The 12,843-nt window shown below is 44.5% G+C and overlaps 1 protein-coding gene across 3 annotated transcripts; it reads left to right on the top strand.

Moving 5' to 3' along the window:
* Positions 1-6,263: 6,263 nt before the first annotated feature.
* On the top strand, positions 6,264-12,835 carry LOC121863377 (3'(2'),5'-bisphosphate nucleotidase 1-like). Of its 3 annotated transcripts, none has more exons than XM_042361992.1 (5): positions 6,264-6,486; positions 9,396-9,605; positions 10,775-10,868; positions 11,149-11,264; positions 12,107-12,835. In XM_042361992.1, the coding sequence occupies exons 2-5, from the start codon at positions 9,474-9,476 to the stop codon at positions 12,173-12,175; spliced, it is 411 nt and encodes a 136-aa protein (XP_042217926.1). In that variant the 5' UTR covers positions 6,264-6,486; positions 9,396-9,473; the 3' UTR covers positions 12,176-12,835. The 3 variants fall into 3 exon arrangements, with proteins under 3 accessions (XP_042217926.1, XP_042217928.1, XP_042217927.1); XM_042361994.1 differs by lacking the exon at positions 6,264-6,486 and adding an exon at positions 6,499-6,606; XM_042361993.1 differs by lacking the exon at positions 6,264-6,486 and adding an exon at positions 6,521-6,721.
* Positions 12,836-12,843: the final 8 nt, after the last annotated feature.

Genomic DNA, 12,843 nt, shown 5'->3' on the forward strand with positions numbered 1-12,843 from the left:
GTCAAAAGTGTACCTGGGGGTATCGGACGTGTACCTGGGAGTGTCACAGGTGTACCTGGGAGTGTCAGGGGTGTAACTGGGAGTGTCGGAGGTGTAACTGGGAGTGTCAGAGGAGTACCTGGGAGTGTCAGCGGTGTACTTGGGAGTGTCAAAGGTGTACTGGGAGAATTGGAGCTGTACCTGGGAGTGTCGGAGGTGTACCTGGGAGTGTCAATGCTGTACCCAGGAGTGTCAGGGGAGTACCTGGGTGTGTCAGCGGTGTACCTGGGAGTGTCAGAGGTGTACTGGGAGTATTGGAGTGGTACCTGGGAGTGTCAAAGGTGAACCTCGATGTGTCAGAGGTGTACCTGGGAGTATGAGAGGTGTACCTGTGAGTATCAGAGGTGTACCAGGGAGTGTCATTGGACTACCTGGGAGTGTCTGAGGTGTACCTGGGAGTGTCAGAGGTGTACCTGGGAGTGGCAGAGGTGTACCTGGGAGTGTCAGAGATGTTGCTGGGAGTGTCTAAGGTGTACCTGGGAGTGTCTGAGGTGTACCTGGGAGTGTCTGAGGTGTACCTGAGACTCTCAGTGGAGTACCTGGGAATGTCAAAAGTGTACCTGGGGGTATCGGACGTGTACCTGGGAGTGTCACAGGTTTACCTGGGAGTGTCAGAGGTGTACCTGGCAATGTCAGGGGTGTACCTGGGAGTGTCAGGGGTGTACCTGGGAATCTCAGGGGTGTACCTGGGAGTGTCTGAGGTGTACCTGGGAGTGGCAGAGGAGTACCTGGTGAGTGTCAGAGAAATACCAGGGACTGTAACAGGAGTACCTGGGAGTGACAGAGGTGTACCTGGGAGCGTGAGAGGTGTACCTGGGAGTGTCTGAGGTGTACCTGGGAGTGTCTGAGGTGTACCTGGGAGTGTCTGAGGTGTACCTGGGAGTGTCCGAGGTGTACCAGGGAGTGTCAGTGGAGTACCTGGGAGTGTCAGAGAAATACCAGGGACTGTAACAGGAGTACCTGGGAGTGACAGACGTGTACCTGGGAGTGTGAGAGGTGTACCTGGGAGTGTCTGAGGTGTACCTGGGAGTGTTAGAGGTGTACCTGGGAGTGTGAGAGGTGTACATGGGAGTGTCTGAGGTGTACCTGGTAGTGTCAGAGATGTACCTGGGAGTATCAGAGGTGTACCTGGGAGTGTCAGGGGTGTACCTGGGAGTGTCAAGGGTGTAACTGGGAGTGTCGGAGGTGTAACTGGGAGTGTCAAATGTGTACCTGGGAGTGTCAGATGTTTACCTGGGAGTGTCAAAGCTGTACCCGGGAGAGTCAGAGGAGTACCTGGGAGTGTCAGGGGTGTAACTGGGAGGGTCGGAGGTGTAAGTGGGCGTGTCAGGGGCGTACCTGGGAGTGTCAGAGATGTACCTGGGAGTGTCAGAGGAGTACCTGGGAGTGTCAGAGGAGTACCTGGGAGTGTCAGCGGTGTACCTGGGAGTGTCAGAGGTGTACCACCTGGGAGGTCAGGAGATGTTGCTGGGAGGCCTGGAGGTGTACCTGGGAGTGTCTGAGGTGTACCTGAGAGTGTCAGTGGAGTACCTGGGAATGTCAATAGTGTACCTGGGGGTATCGGACGTGTACCTGGGAGTGTCACAGGTGTACCTGGGAGTGTCAGATGTGTACCTGGGAGTGTCAGATGTGTACCTGGGAGTGTCAGCGGTGTAACTTGGGAGTGTCAAAGGTGTACTGGGAGTATTGGAGCTGTACCTGGGAGTGTCGGAGGTGTACCTGGGAGTGTCAAAGCTGTACCCGGGAGTGTCAGGGGAGTACCTGGAAGTGTCAGCGGGTACCTGGGAGTGTCAGAGGTGTACTGGGAGTATTGGAGCTGTACCTGGGAGTGTCAAAGGTGAACCTGGAGGTGTCAGAGGTGTACCTGGGAGTATCAGAGGTGTACCTGGGAGTATCAGAGGTGTACCAGGGAGTGTCATTGGACTACCTGGGAGTGTCTGAGGTGTACCTGGTGTAGGTTATGTATATAAGCTAATGTGCCGAGTAGCAACCCTGTACATAAGCTACTGTGCCGAGTAGCATTCATATATATTATCACGTGGCAACACTGCACGTGTTATGTGGCAACATTGCCCCGAGGCTGCCATATGGCAAGGCGCCTCAGTCTGACCGTGTGAGCTGTGCTTGGCACATGCTGGTCACCGCTTGTATTTCTCTCATCCACAATAAACGAACTCAGTGTTACTCAGTGTTTCCCTAGCCATCACTGCATTCTTCAGGGCACACTCGTAACCTTCATGGTGCAGTGTTTAGGATCTGTGAACTTACAAAGTGCGTGAACAATGCCGACAGTTACGTCTGCCGGTGATGCGCGTCGACTCAGTGTGTTGTGTTGTGTTGCCTGTGTTTCGCCGCGATGTGCAGTGTTGCTCCGTCACAGTGCGTTTTAGTGACGGTGCCAGTGTTAGTGTCAGTGTATTAGTGTGTGTCTAGAGCTGAGTTGAGCATTGGCCTGTCTTTTTTTTGTGGTACCCACGGAGCACGCAGGCGTACACCCTTCTCGTGCGACATCCGGGGGGACACTGACGGTCTTGCCGGACCACGCAGCTGTCCACGCTCCCTCCGCTCTCTGAGACACACACACACACACACGCACTCACTCACGGACAGGACAGTGGACCTGGACCATAAGCGTGATTTTTGTGCTGTTTATGTCTTATATATGTGGTTCGAGCTGTTGAGGCGCCACTTTATATATTAAACAGTGCAGTCCACGCACACACAAAGATGGGAGGTAAGAAGGGACAACGTCAAGATGGGAGACACGACTCCCCACCACCTTCCCCTCCACCCGGCGCAGACTCTCATCCTCCACCTCCTGTGACGGACATCGCCACAATTCTGAGGTGGATGGACGACCGGGACGAGCGACGTAGAGAAATGGATTTTCAGAGGGAGGAGACACGAAGAGAAGAGGAAAAGTTGCGTTTTGAGGCACTATTGGCGACCCTGGCGCTAACCCACCCTCCCTCACTCGCAGGTAGCGCGCTTCAAGGCACCAGTACACTCCTCCTCCACCACACCAGCGTCCTCCAGCTCCCAAGGCATCTGTTCAACCCCCACCCGCCCTCTCACCAGACGTCACGTTTCAGCTTTTTCGTGAGTGGAGGCGGCGTTGGACAGATTACTCCACGATGGTGGACCTTGACAGCATGCCTCCAAACAAACAGCTCATCCAACTGCGGATGTGTTTGTCGCTGGAGACCCAGAGAATTTTGGAGCACACGTTGCGAGTGCCTCCCGATTCTACCTCTTCAGTGACGGATGTGCTCGACCTTTTACAGGAGCATGTTAAGGGTCGGAACAACGAGGCTTTGCGTCGCTGTGCCTTTACCAGCTGCAAGCAGGCGGAGAACGAATCCTTTGACGACTTTTTTGTACGTTTGAAGAGTTTGTCAGAGGAGATCGACGTCTGCAAGGCGCACAGCCGGGAATGTGAGGAAGCCTGGATCAAGCACAGGATCTTGACAGGTGTCAGGCACGAAGAGTTGATGCAGCGACTCATCCCCCTGGACGCTTCCTCCACACTCCAGGTGGTAGTGACTGAATGTCAGTCATACGAGGCCACCAAGTCCGCCACCTCTGCCTTACGGTCTCCTCCTGCTGTGAGAGCAATCTCTCAGTACAAGAAGGGTAAGAAGGCAGCCAACAACACGAAGGCTGCCACACGTTCTTCCACGCCTCCGCCTAGTGCTTCCTGTGGCAGCTGTGGAAAGCAGCATGGCCCCAAGACTTGCCCGGCCGCCGACGCACTGTGTCGTGGATGTGACCGTAAGGGCCACTGGTCTAACACAGACAGGTGCCCTGCACGAGGCCGCAAGTGTCAGGCCTGTGGTCGCTATGGACACTACGACAAGTGCTGCCGCCAACCCAAGCCCAAAAGCCCGAGACGAGGAGGACAGCAGTGCACTTCCCTCAGGGTGGTTCGCACGCAGCCCCCTCCAGATGGCCCACGCAGCCCCAAGCAGCAGCGGAGTCACATCAGGAGGGTGGAATCGACCACACGCCCCAGGGCTACCCCTGCCCAGACCCTGTATGGTCACCCTCTCCGCTCTTGCGTTCCTGCACACACCAAGGCCTTTGCGAAGGACTGGCAGACCAGAGCCGAGAGCTGCTACCGCCGCACCGCTTCACGTGCCCAGGACGCCAAGGCTCGGTATGACGACCGTGCCCGCCCTCTTCAGCCACTGGAGATTGGTGCCCTTGCCCGCGTCCAGGACCCGACGACGACACGTTGGGACAAGGTGGGCATAGTGATGGGCGTCGGCCGGTCACGGGACTACAAGGTCAGGATGCCGAGCGGCCGTGTCTGGTGGAGGAACCGCCGCTTCCTCCGGCCAGTCCCACCCCCTGCTGCTGGCCTTCTGACCGAGGACGAGTCCCCTACACCTCACGAGGATCCGCCCCACAGTGCACCTCGACGCTCGGAGCGACTTAGGACTAAGAAGTCCGCTCAAGACAAAGACTATGAGCGTGAGGGGGGAGGGAGATGTAGGTTATGTATCTAAGCTACTGTGCCGAGTAGCAACCCTGTACATAAGCTACTGTGCCAAGTAGCATTTATATATATTATCACGTGGCAACACTGCACGTGTTATGTGGCAACATTGCCCCGAGGCTGCCATATGGCAAGGCGCCCCAGTCTGACTGTGTGAGCCGTGCATGGCACACGCGAGTCACCACTTGTATTTCTCTCATCCACAATAAACGGACTCAGTGTTACTCAGTGTTTCCCTAGCCATCACTGCATTCTTCAGGGCACACTAGTAACTTTCAGTGGTAACTTTTTGAGATATGTTCATGTGGATCACATCATTCAGGCACATGACGAGATGAATGTAGCACCAGGACATGATGATAAACTTGACACAGTTTCAGATGATCATGATGATGATGATGTCAAAGATGATGTTTCCCAGCATCCACTCACTGTGTCAACTAATTGTAGTGATGATATGTCTGTCACTGATAATGCACAGAGTGCAAGTAAAACCCCTGTAAAACTTGATGGAGGGAATAGTCCTAGAAGATCAAACAGAGGTAGGAGACCTGTAATTAAATTAGAACCTCTAATTATCTGAATTGTGAACAGGCCTTTCAAAACTGTTTAGTTAGGAAGTTATATTTGTTGTGTTCTATTCTCTTCTTCCCTGCCATATGTAATTCTGTAAGTTTTGTTTATTTAGGATTTGTAGCAGCCATGCTCTCTTTTGAAAGGGAAAAATAGTGTTAAATATATGTATGTTTATATGCTGCCTTTATTGAATGTATATATTATATATTATGTTACTTCTTACAAAATGTGTTAGGCACGTAGTAACCAAGAACAGAGAATAAACAGCCAGCCAGACAGACCATGTGACTCTTCATTCTCCCATTAAATAACCCAAGATACTACAACCTGCCCCTTCTCTAGCTACAGCCGCAGCAAGCAACACCAGTTCTCCCCACTCACGCTTGTAACCACGCTGCCTCCTCCCAGCACCAGCCACCAAGCTGCATTTTACATCCAATATAATATGTATACAGAGAGCACATCGTGAGTTTCCTTTCTCCATCCCATCCTGAGTGTGAACCAAATATCACGTACCCGACAGTAGAAAGGAGGACACTGAGGGTAGTGTCCCCCTCCTCATCACCGGGTAGGTCTACAGTTTCCAATCTTTAATTTTTTCTTTTATTTCTTACGGTTCTCACATGAACACTTTCCTGTATATTGTAACCTCATGTCTTATAAACACATATTTTAATCCTAAATTACACAGTAAAGTAAGGTTCTGGTTCGCTACTTCGTAGGTAAATTCATTGGGTTATAATATCAACGCGTCACACTCGAGGCGGGTACAAAAGCTGAATGATCACGACATAGGTATATCCACGTCAGTGACGTCACTTAAAACTGTAATTAGGGATCCTCCTCTCACACATTGCACTATTTGAACACAGACATAAGATTTTCTGATCACTGTACATGTCGTGGGTGTATACGAGGATACGAGGTGTATTAAGTTCACACCGATGCATACAAGATATTTCCTATGGAATGCTCTGCCTTCTGTGTTCCATACTCTTACAATCTCTCACTTTAAAAAGCTGGCTTTCCGGCATTTTCGTGGTGTAGATTAATATGGTCCTTTTCTCCTCTATTTCTAATTTCTTTTTTACTCTTATTCCCCCCCCCCTCCCCTCCCAGGGCCCGTTGAGGGTTGATGGGAATAAAATCAGTAGCAGTTAGTGCTAAGAGGAGCGAGTTATAGGCAGAGCAGCCGACTCAGCGAATGACAACACCGCCATGTCAACAACCGCACCAGTTGATTGAGAAAGTCGTGACTCATGTATTAATTAATTCATTTCATTCTCTCAGTGTCATTGTTACTGTGCACCTCTACTTCGGTCCCACACCACCTCCTACACCAGGGCACCTACTTTACAGTACTAGACTCAAGGGTAAGTGGTAGTAGTTGGGGGGTGAGGTGTACAGTAGCTGCCTGTGGGGAGGATAAAAACTACTGTAACCATGACTCAAGATTTACTTGGTGTTATCAGATCACGGTAGAGAGAGTGAAAGTAAACAGTTTTTCAATTTTACCTTTATGTGTTTGTAACGTGGAACAATTCATATCTAGGTGGATGTTTTTTATCTACATTTTACTTTGAATTTTTACTCCAGAAGCTGTTGCTGGTAGGTACCCTAGTGGTAATCAGAGCTTTAATACAGCTGGATTGAGGTAATACGCATGTTAATTTTAGTACATCTGCTTTTAAAGGAGTGAATCTAATTGTTCTTAAAAAATGAATAAATCTGATAATTGTGATAATTTACCAAAGCAATGAAGGTCTATGAGTCACAATATACAGGTGAAAGTATCATTGGTTAATATGGTTCCATGACAAAACCCCAATGGACAAAACCCCATTTGTCAACACTAACCTAACCTATCCTAACCTAAGCTTAAAAGTGTTTTATTTTATATTTGAGACTGGGGTTTTGTCCGTTGGGGTTTTATCCGGTCACCGGTTAATATATAGGACTAACCCGCCTCAAATTTCACCATATCATAGTAAGTTCTTCCTGTTTAATATACTGGGAAAGTTAGGTAAGGTTAGGTTTGGTTTGGTTCAGTTCTGGTGCCCATATTATAGAATGGATATCAATTCACTGGATTTGGTGCAGCAAAGAATGACGAAAATTATTCTGGGACTTAGATACTGGAATCAGCAGTTACATAAGCAAGTTTGCAGATGACACCAAAATAAGGTGGCAGATAAATTCAGGGCAGGATGCAAATGCACTACAGGAGGATTTAAATAAACTGCAGGGGTGGTCGGGTTAATATAAAATAGGCTAACAAATTATTAGAAGTGTAAGTAATAAAACTGCGGAGGTCATATTGCAATTATATCTTGCGCTAGTCAGGCCACACCTTGATTATGCTGCTCAGTTCTGGTGCCCTTATTATAGAACGGATATCAATTTACTGGAGTCGGTGCAGCGAAGAATGATGAAAATGATTCCGGGACTTAAAAACCTTCCATATCAAGATAGATTAAAGAAACTAAACTTGCATTCCCTAGAAAGACGAAGAGTGCGGGGAGATATGACAGAAGTATTTAAGTGGGTGAAAGGAGTCAATAAAGGAGATACAATATAGATAAAGTTCTTATAATATCCGAGCAGGATAGGATTCGTAGCAATGGATTTATGTTGGATAAGTTTAGGTTTAAGAGGGAGATAGGAAGGAACTGGTTCACAAATAGGGTGGTAGATGAGTGGAACAAGCTTAGCAACTTTGTAGTAAGTGTTGGGATGCTGGAAGGTTTTAAAAGGAGGCTAGATAGATTCATGGATGATAGAGGGTGGTTGTAACAATCGACAGGAGCGTCGATGCACAGGCCAACCGGCCTAATGCAGACTCCTTATTTTCTTATGTTCATAACCACAGATGTTAAGTAGCGTTTATTTAAAAAATATCCATTTTGTAACCCTTTAAGAACGAGTGGGTTAATCATCATCGTCATCAAAGGGTTAAACTATAGTCCAAGAGGGGTTAAACCATAGTTCTCAGTGGGTTAAAAATTAGTTCTCAAAAAAGGGTTAAAACATCGTCTTCAAAGGGTTAACATATTTCCACAAACTACAACAGTGTCCACTATAATATAACAATGAAAATCCGGCATTTTTCTAATTGTTTTCAATCAATTTCGCTCACGGGTTAGTCCTATATAATTATCTTTATGATAGTAACCAGGTCTCAATTTTTCCATAAATAAATACGTTTTTTAATTAGTTCAGACTATTTAGACACTTCTTCTATGGCATTTACACTCAGAAATTTATATTTTTCGAGTATTTTTAACAAAATTACCAACAATATTACAGCTGTAATTGGTTAAAGTGGTCATGGCTTTTAAATTGAGGGAAAATGTGGGGTAAAATACTAAAAATAACACCAGACAAACCTTTGAAAACCTGACCTAACGTTTCCTAACCTCTAAAAATCCTAAAACTATAAAATGTTTTCGGTGTTTACTTTTATCCTCTTCGTCATTGATCGGCTCGTTGGCTGCTTGGGCTGTTGGTCACGTCTTTGTTATGTACTGGTGGCAAGTATTGGGCATGCACTGGCCTCTGAATCTATCGGAACCTGTTCCAGTGTTGGTCAAATCTGGCCTTGAATGAGCTCACACTTGGTGATGGTGCTGTTTTCAATTTTTAGTATGTTATTGGTTTTTTCGGTGTTCAGATGAAGGATTCATACTTTTTACTGTTATCCTTTTTGCCACTTATCGGCTCGTTAGGAAACGTTAGGTCAGGTTTTCAAAGGTTTGTCTGGTGTTATTTTTAGTATTTTACCCCCACCATTTTCCCTTGACTTTAAAGCCCTACACTTAAAGCTAGTAATATTGTTGGTAATTTTATCAATTAAAATACTCGAAAAATATAAATTAATGACAGAAATGCCGTAAAAGAAAAGTGTCTTAGAATAGTTTGAACTATGTGAAAATGAATTTTTTTTATGGAAAAATTGAAATCTGGCTACTATCATAAATTGACCCCAGCTTATTTCACCTGAAAATTAACCACTCTAAAACTAACCTAACCTAACCAACCAAATTATCAACTGATTAAAAAATTATTAGGTATTGTTGCATTTTCAACCAATAGGCACCCTCCACCAGCCCTTTACGAGCCTCTCAGGCCAGTCCTGGACCCTTCACTGCTACTTAAGGTATTCATTCTAGGTTAGGTTAGGTTGGTTTTTGAGTTGAGCTCAACTCAAGAGCCATATTGTTTGAAAATGCAAATTTACCAATTATTGTGTATTAAACAGTAAGAGTTTTTATTTTACTTTCAGTCACAAGACCTGTAAATAAGAGAAAGTTTCAATCAACTAAGTAACTGAGGCAGCTGGTGAGAAGATTCTATCTTCAAGATGTCTTTAGCATCACAAAGTGCACCAGTACTCTCTAGGATTGTGTCGTTATCTGTAGCTATTGCAAATCATGCTGGCAAAATCATCCGAGACGTCTTGAAGAAAGGGGAGTTGGGCATCGTTCAGAAAGAGGTACAGTATGATATTGATGTTACTGTTAAGTCCTTAATTTTTTTGGTAATTTTGGATCACCTGAAAATTTGACACCCCAGTTTTATATTACACCTGATGATTAAGTAAGATGTGGCTCTTAGTCTAAAGCTATTGCAATTTTACACTTGTTGTAGTGACGTTGACTTGTGAATCAACAACAGTACAGGTATTCACTTTATACAAATATCACAAATAAGTGTTACTGCTGCCATGGCATTGAGACGTCCATATTTTTTTTTTTCGGAATTATTTGAACTGGGTCAAACAACCTAGCAGACCTGGGGGCGAAAAAAAAAGAACAAAGAAATTAAAAATAGAGAACTAAAAGGTTATACAGTATTGTGTTAATCTATATCACGAAGATGCCGGAAAACCAGCTTTTTAAAGTGAGACAGACTGTATAAGTATGGAAACACAGAAGAAGGCAGGGCATTCCACAGTTTGGCTGTGTGAGGAAAGAAGGAGGTACTATAACGGGTTATTCTCGTGTGACCGACATCCACAGAGAAACAATGGGCACCGCGGGCAAGACGTGTGTTACGAGCCCACGGCCTTGCCGGTGGTACACAGGATGTCAAATCCACCGAACATTGCCCGTTAAAGTACCTGTAAAAGAGAGAGAGTGAAGCAACATTGCGGTGAAGAGAAAGGGGAGAGAGATTGTCGACTAAAGGAGGAGAGTTAATAAGACGAAATGCTTTTGATTCCACCCTATCTAATAGTTGGACAGAAGAAGAGCCACCCCAGATATGAGAGCAGTACTCCCAGTTAGGACGAATGAATCCCTTATATACTTGGAGCAACTGCTCAGGAGTGAAGTAGCTATGGCATCTGTACAGCATTCCCAACTTTCGGGTTGTAGCATGTCATTTATTTTATTTTATTTATTTATTTGTTATTTATAAATTTATTTTATTTATTTATTTATTTTACCCTGGACACAAACCAAGTAACTGAGGACATTATAGCACAGGCAATACAACATCTCACCCTGCTATTGTTGGAGTCGGAATTTTGATGATTAAACGTTTACTTATCAGTCAAAATAATGCCCATTTACTTGTTGTTACCAAGTCATCAGGATTGCTGAATGTTGTAAGTGGTTGTCATGCATCAGAGGCTGTACTGTACAAGGTTTCTTTGGTCAGAATGCTCGGGACCTCCAGACCGAGGCAGACAGAGCAGCTCAGAGGTGTATCATCAGCTCCCTCAGTCAGTGCTTCCCAAAAATCACCATCATAGGTGAGTAGGGCTGAAGTAATCTTTTAAGAATATGTAAATCCAAATCAAAGATAATTCTGCCAACATTGACATAAAATACTAAATAAATTAAAAAGAAATCCTTCTTGATATAGCATTTTTTTTTAAACACTGATCTCATGCAGTCATCAATACCCTGTGGTGTACTCACTTTGATGGTGAAAGATTTCTCAAGCTGCTGTAAGTTAACACACTAGTGTAGTTAAAAGTCTTTCTTTGTGTAAGAGATAAATGTAAAAATAATGATTCTTTTATCTTGCAGGGGAAGAAGGAGATGAAGAATCAAAGCAGATTAGTGGTAAGGTCTATGATCCCACACCTGAAAGTACGATACAAGTCACCTGCCCACCGCACTTGGCCTCACTGGGAGAAGAAGAGGTGCCGTCAGTGTTATTTGACTTAACTGCTCCCTATTTGCCATTGTAATTGATCATTTGTAAACCTATCAGGTTAATCAATACAGTATTCATGCTTATGCAAACCTGGCAAACTTCTGCAACTTTTAATTTTCTGAAATTGTTTTATTTTATTTTTATTTTACTGTAGAGCAGAACTTTACTACTTCCCTCTTGCATCTTCATCATATTATTTTTATTATTTCACCACTTTATCATCTTACTAGCTATTCAGGCAGTTGCTACTTTGTTAGGAAGCATGGTAATTCTCAAACAAGTGCAGCAGGGAGGGATCCAGGAATATCTAAAGGAGGGGGGGTCCAAGAGGTTGTGGGTGGGGGAACTTGGCAAACGCAGCAAGCCCACCCAATATCATGGGATTTTGAGGCCATTATGAAGCCATGTGCACTTGATATTAGGAGATATTCTAAAGTCAATACTAAATACTTTTTACTATACAAAAATGGCTGAGTACAATACTGCATTAAAGAAAAAGTATTGGAATTTTCTGGTGAAAGGGGAAGTCTGAATCCCTAGGACCCCCCTTGGTTCTGCCCTTGTGCAGTATGATTATTTTGAGACCAAGATTTAAAATGATTGGATTTTTCAGTTGCTAAGATCCCCTCTTGCTCATTAAGTAAAATTATTATTGTGTAAACTGATATTCTCTTTCAATGCAAACTTACAGTAAAAGAAGACATTCGTCATTCTTGTTTACGAACCTATTTTAGCTGTCCCATTAGGCAAAATTTCAGAGCTTTATGATGGTATAGTAAAAAAAAAGATTGTCAAACTTTTCTGGATTTACACTTCCCTGTCTTTCAGATTGTTGTGTGGGTGGACCCTTTAGATGGTACTGCTGAGTATACACAAGGTAATAGTCTGACCTTATAAACACCTCTTAGAACTCTCGCAGTTTATCTTCTCCAGATCTATATAAATTGTACATCTTAATATTTTTGGCAGACCTTTTTGTGAAATCTGTCTGTCTGTCTGTCTGTCATTACCCAAAGAATCAACATCACCTCAGGTTCATGAATATCATACAAAGTTCATTAGATTATACTGTAATGTAAATTTACTTAGACAAGTATTAATTGCTGGTCTTTGATACATATTACTGTGAGTACAATGAGTACTGTACTGTAAGGGGTTTAAACTCTTATGCTTTAAAGTTGTGAATCTTGTGTTGTCCATAGCCTCAGGATCTCCGTTATTTATTATGTACAGTATTGTGTGTTGTCTTATTCAGTGATGCTTCTTTGTTTCAAGGGATAGCTTCGGGGAGAAGTTTTCAAATTTTACCAGGCCGTGAAATTGTCATTTGTATGTATCTCCATGAAACCCTAGTGTATACGTGTCTTTTACAGATTTCCCCGTTTCTTCGTACGATGTAGCAAATATCTTCGAATTCAGTGGTCTGGGTTTTATAAAAGATACAGTTTTGAATACTTCATTGCATACATCTTTTAATTATTGCAGTGTAAGTGTGTGGTGGTGATGAAGACAGCTGTGATTATGTTTAATGAATGGAGGTCTATTTTTATGCTTTCCACAGCACC

Source organism: Homarus americanus, unplaced genomic scaffold (genome assembly GCF_018991925.1).
Source record: "Homarus americanus isolate GMGI-L3 unplaced genomic scaffold, GMGI_Hamer_2.0 scaffold17657, whole genome shotgun sequence".
Taxonomy (NCBI): Eukaryota; Metazoa; Arthropoda; class Malacostraca; order Decapoda; family Nephropidae; genus Homarus; species Homarus americanus.

Excerpts from the sequence above, each read along its gene's own strand:
- LOC121863377 (XM_042361992.1), top strand. The coding sequence starts at position 9,474 with ATGTCTTTAGCATCACAAAGTGCACCAGTACTCTCTAGGATTGTGTCG. Across the intron at positions 9,606-10,774 it reads TGGGCATCGTTCAGAAAGAG|AATGCTCGGGACCTCCAGAC; the intron begins GTACAGTATGAT and ends TTCTTTGGTCAG. Across the intron at positions 11,265-12,106 it reads CCTCACTGGGAGAAGAAGAG|ATTGTTGTGTGGGTGGACCC; the intron begins GTGCCGTCAGTG and ends CCTGTCTTTCAG.